This window comes from Aptenodytes forsteri, unplaced genomic scaffold (genome assembly GCF_000699145.1).
Source record: "Aptenodytes forsteri isolate BGI_AS27 unplaced genomic scaffold, ASM69914v1 Scaffold72, whole genome shotgun sequence".
In the NCBI taxonomy this organism is placed as follows: Eukaryota; Metazoa; Chordata; class Aves; order Sphenisciformes; family Spheniscidae; genus Aptenodytes; species Aptenodytes forsteri.
This window is the reverse complement of record NW_008796193.1, coordinates 1,879,961-1,884,482: the sequence shown is the minus strand read 5'-3', so window position 1 is coordinate 1,884,482 and position 4,522 is coordinate 1,879,961. Positions and strand designations below refer to the sequence as shown.

The following is a 4,522-nucleotide window of genomic DNA, read 5'->3' as shown; positions in this document are numbered from 1 at the left end:
GGGGGCCCGGCACCGTGTCTGCGAGGGACGGTGAGTGTGTCGGGTGAGGTCCGGGCCTCTGCGTGCCACCGGGATGCCAGCATGGCCTGTCCTCCCTGTGCACCAGGGCAGGATGGTGGCCCCGGGGCTGGGGTGGCAGCACGGGGTGATTCCCCCGCGGGAAAGATCTGTTCACTGATCTGCCCCTCTCTGCCCCTGTGCACCCTGCAGGCTGGAGCCCCCTGTGATGAGGAGCATTCGGACCCCCGGCCTCCCCCAGCCGCCCCCCTAGTCCTGCTGCTGCCACGCTGCCTGGTCGCGGGGCACCCCGTCCCCATGAGCATCACCTCGGTGGCTGCACATCACCCGCTGGGACCTCCAGCCACCGGCTCGCTCGGGTACCAGGGGACTGGTCCCCCCACACCACCCCCACCTTCACCTTCCCCAACTGACTCCGTCGGCCAGCTAATGGCCAGCATCTACCGCTGAGCCCTGATGTGGGGCTGGGACGGGGACACAGCGCAACCGGTGTCCCACCGCTTTGGAGGATGGCAGCAGCAAGCTGGTACCACCGGGACATCAGCCGGGTGGTGGCGGAGGAGCTGCTGGCCAAGGCCGGGCGGGACGGCTGCTTCCTGGTGCGGGACAGCGAGTCGGTCTCGGGGGCGTATGCCCTCTGCCTCCTGTGAGTCACCTGCCTGGCTTCTGCTTGCGGCTTCTCTCTCTTGTCCCTTGCCGGGGTCCCTCTGTCCCTCTCCCCGCTTGGGGCACGCCACTCCTGGCACCGCCAAAACCTTGCGGAAAAGCCTTCTGCAGGGATGCTGGTGGGGTGAGCGGGGTGCCAGCTCTCCGGCACGGGGGTTTTCGAGTGATCCCCAGGTCAGACCAGTGGAGAACCCCGTGTCCTTGGGAGCAGGCAGAAGCCTGGGCCAGCAGCCCTGCCCAGCACCAGGGTTGCTGAAGGGAGAACCCGAAATCCAGGGCACGCCAAACCATTTCGGGCTGCCCTATGCGTGGGAGCAGGAGAGGCTGACTCGCATCGCCCTCCTGGAAAACAAACATCCCCTCTCCCTCCAACCCCCAAGGCGGCCGCATCCGGACCGTGACGCCCGCTGTTAACATCTCAGATGCCGGGACTTTGGGGCTGCATTCCCCGCTGCCCACGGGGCCCCCCACCATCTCCACACCTGGGACCGGGCTTACAGCCCCGGAGAGCATTGCTGCTGGGGTTGCCTGCACCCTTCCTGCCGCCTGCACCCTTCCTGCAGCCGAGCGACACGTCTGCAGCGGGGAGCGCGCGGGGCGGTGCCTCGGCGGGTTTGGCAGGATGCCACCCCCTTTCCTACGGCTGGCCTGGCCCGGCGCATGGGACAAATTGCAAACACATGGTGCCGAGGGGCGCAGGGGGCGCGGGGCAGGGGTTCAGCTCGGCGGGGATTCAGCCGGCAGCCGCCCCGGCTCTGCCAGCATCCCAGCACCGAGTCAGAGGTCAGGCCGATGCCAGACGGGACGGTGGCACGGGCAGGGATGTGCAGTGGCCTCGCAATGAGTGCGATCGTGCTGTCGCAGCCACAGGGAGCGCAGGGCCAGTCTCCGTCTGGCCAAAACCCCTCGCTGCCAGGCAGAGCCACGGGGCCGTAGGTGCCCCAGCGAATGCTGGCGGAGATGTGGCTGAGCCCCCGGCGTGCTGTGGCTGTGCCTTGGCCGTGCCCGCTGCAGGCAGGGTGCTGTTTGGGGGCAGGGGGACACTGCGCATCCTCCCCTGCAAACGGGTACAGACCCAGAGCTGAGGGTGATGCTTTTATTTCCAGAAATGAGAGCTCAGTTCCTCTCTCTGCAGAGGGGACGGGGCGTTTGCATCAGGGCTGGGTGCCAGGCACCCCCCAGCACTGCCACTTGCCCACGGTGTCATGGGGGACACGATGAGGGACCCTCATCTGCTCTCTCCCAGGTTCCAGCGGCATGTCCACACCTACCGCATCCTCCCTGATGACGAGGGGCTCCTCTCTGTCCAGGTGGGTGCAGCGGCGGGTGCCCAGAGGCTGGGTGCTGCCGGGGTGCACTCTCTGCCCTGGCTAACACTTCTGGGCACCGTGCTGGGGGGGGCCACCAGCTACGAGCCGGGGCACAGGCAGGATGCAGGTGCGAAGGGGCTGGGGTGCTCACCTCCCCCACCGGCCCCCAAGCAGCACCCGGAGAGGTAACATCTGCCTGCCCTCCCCAGCACACCAGTGCTGTGAGTGAGCGGTGCGGTTTGCTTTTTGCATGAGCTGCCCGCAACGCCCGGCACAGCAGGATGTGAGCGCTTTGCAGCCGCCCCTTCGGCACGGGGCCGCCTGGGAAGGCTGCCTCCCCACTGGCCCCACGGCTGCCGCCAGCCCGCCCCGGGGGCGAGGCAGCAAAATGCTTGTCCCCTTCCTGCCACTGTCTCCTGCCCCAGCCTGGCCATGCAGGCCGGATCCCCGCGACGTCTGTCCCCACGATGTCTGTCCTGGCAGCCAGCTCGGCCTGGCTTCCCCTCTTTGGTGTCACTTCAGTTTCTCCCGGTACCTGGCTCTCTGCAGCCACCCCTTCTAACACCTTAAAAAGAGCCTCCTGAGGGTCCCTAGGGAGCATCCCCGTATGCTGCCCGAGGCAGATGTCTCCGCACTCCTCTCCTTGCTCTGCTGCCCTGCCAGGGGACGGGGTGAGCTCACCATGGGGCCACTATCCAGCTGGCACTTACAGCTCGCCATGGGCACATTTTGGGGGACAGACCCACTTGACATGGCAGGCTGGTCTGCAGCCCGGCAGGGGGCTGCCCTGGCATGTGGAGCTGGCGGAGGTGGGGACATGACGGTGCTTGCCCCCTCTCTGCCTCCCCAGACCATCCAGGGCATCCAGGCCAAGTGCTTCCGCAACCTCCCCGACTTGATCGGTGCCTACCAGCAGCCCAACAACGGGCTGGTGACGCCCCTGCTCTACCCCGTGCACCGGGCGAGGCAGGCGGCCGACGAGGACTCGGGTGAGCTGGGGAGGGGGCAGCAGGGGCCACGCCGGGCTGCAAGCGGGGAAGGGGGTCCTGCTGAGCTGGCTGTCCTCTGTCCGCAGACGGGGAGGACGGCCGAGGTGGCAGGCACGTGGCGAGCACGGTCCCAGCCGGGGGAGCCGGGGCAGGCGTGTGGCTCGGTGCTCCCATTGCTGGTCGGACCCACATCTCGCAGCAGCTGCACCAGAGGCTGCAGGAGCAGGTCCACAGCAGGTATCGTGCCCCTGCCCACCCCAGGCTGATGGAGGTGATGGGGTGGGCACGGCCACCCCTCCCTCGCGATGGTGGCATGCCCGGGGAGGAGATCTTTCCAAAGATGCCTACCTGCCCTTGCAGCCCGTCCAGTGACTTCATGGGCTTCATGGCTGAGTACCTGAACCACCACCTGCAGCTGGACCTGGAGGCGCTGCGCCATGGGCACCCGCAGCTGCGCCATCTCAGCACCGCGCTCGTCACCGCCTGCCGTGCGCTGCACAGGCGAGTGGCCCGGGAACAGCGGGGTGTGGGGGGGACACCCCCCGGGGCCACCCACCTTATCCCTGTCCCCTTCATGGTGTCTGAGCATCACCACCAAGGCTCGGGAGATGCCCTCGCCGGCTCTCACCCGCTCCTCTCCTCTCCTCTGCAGTGAGATCGACTTCACGCTGGCGGGTCTGGAGACACTGGCCAGGGTGTTCGACCCCCCTGTGTCCCCTCGCAGCCCGGCCAGGGAGCAGGTGAGCCCTGGCCACCGCAGCCCCCAGCCACCCACAGGTGCCTTGTCGTTCGTGGCGTGGGTGCAGCTTATCTGCGGGGGAGGTGGTCGGGGTGGTTTCGGTGCCCGTCGGCACCCAAAGGTATTGCACACCCCGTGGTGCTGCCGGTGGTCCTCGAGTGCTGTGTGTGCCGGGGTCACCACAGCCGGCAGAGGGGACCTGGCTCCCTGTGGCCTGGGGACAAGCAGGGACTCATTTCTGTGCCCACTCCAGGATGCGGTGGGAGGGGGGCAAGCTGCTTCCCCTGCCAGACCCCAGGGACCCCCATGTCTCGGGGTGCAGCCTAGACTGGTGGGGAGGAATCCACTGGTCCAGTGCCACCACACTGCTCCAAAAATGTCTGTCCTTCCCGTCAGGGTCTCCTGACCAGCGATCCAGACCTTGAGCTGCTCCTCAACAAGATATCTACCGTCAACCATCTCCTCTCTTCTTTGGAGAAGAAGGTGCCTGCCCCCCACCCCGATGCAAGGCTGGGGAAGCCCGGCTGGGTGCAGGGGGAGCACGGCTCTGCCGGTGCCCCGGGCTGGGGAACCTCGCTGATCCAGCAAACCCCTCACCTAAATTAAACACTCCAGCAAAGCAAGCTGCCGGGGGTGGCACAGCCCCGAGGTGCACCTCGGGGCAGGACGGGCTGGCTCAGGGTGCCCAGGGCTCCTAGTTAGCCCAGTGCCCCCAGACCAGTGCCTGTCTCTCCGGCAGGTGCTGAAGTCGCTGCAGGAGACGGTGTCGAGGCACAACCTGGCGCTGCCCGTGTGGTGGC

At 67.3% G+C, this 4,522-nt stretch overlaps 1 protein-coding gene across 1 annotated transcript in view; it reads left to right on the top strand.

The window, feature by feature from the left end:
- The first annotated feature begins 527 nt into the window (after positions 1-527).
- Positions 528-4,522, top strand: part of INPPL1 (inositol polyphosphate phosphatase like 1) — a 12,011-nt gene continuing 8,016 nt past the window's right edge. The window contains exons 1-8 of the mRNA XM_019474301.1: positions 528-664; positions 1,931-1,994; positions 2,845-2,983; positions 3,070-3,220; positions 3,344-3,484; positions 3,636-3,723; positions 4,119-4,205; positions 4,462-4,516. Coding sequence (XP_019329846.1) covers positions 528-664; positions 1,931-1,994; positions 2,845-2,983; positions 3,070-3,220; positions 3,344-3,484; positions 3,636-3,723; positions 4,119-4,205; positions 4,462-4,516 — 862 coding nt within the window. The remainder of the gene's footprint in view (positions 665-1,930; positions 1,995-2,844; positions 2,984-3,069; positions 3,221-3,343; positions 3,485-3,635; positions 3,724-4,118; positions 4,206-4,461; positions 4,517-4,522) is intronic.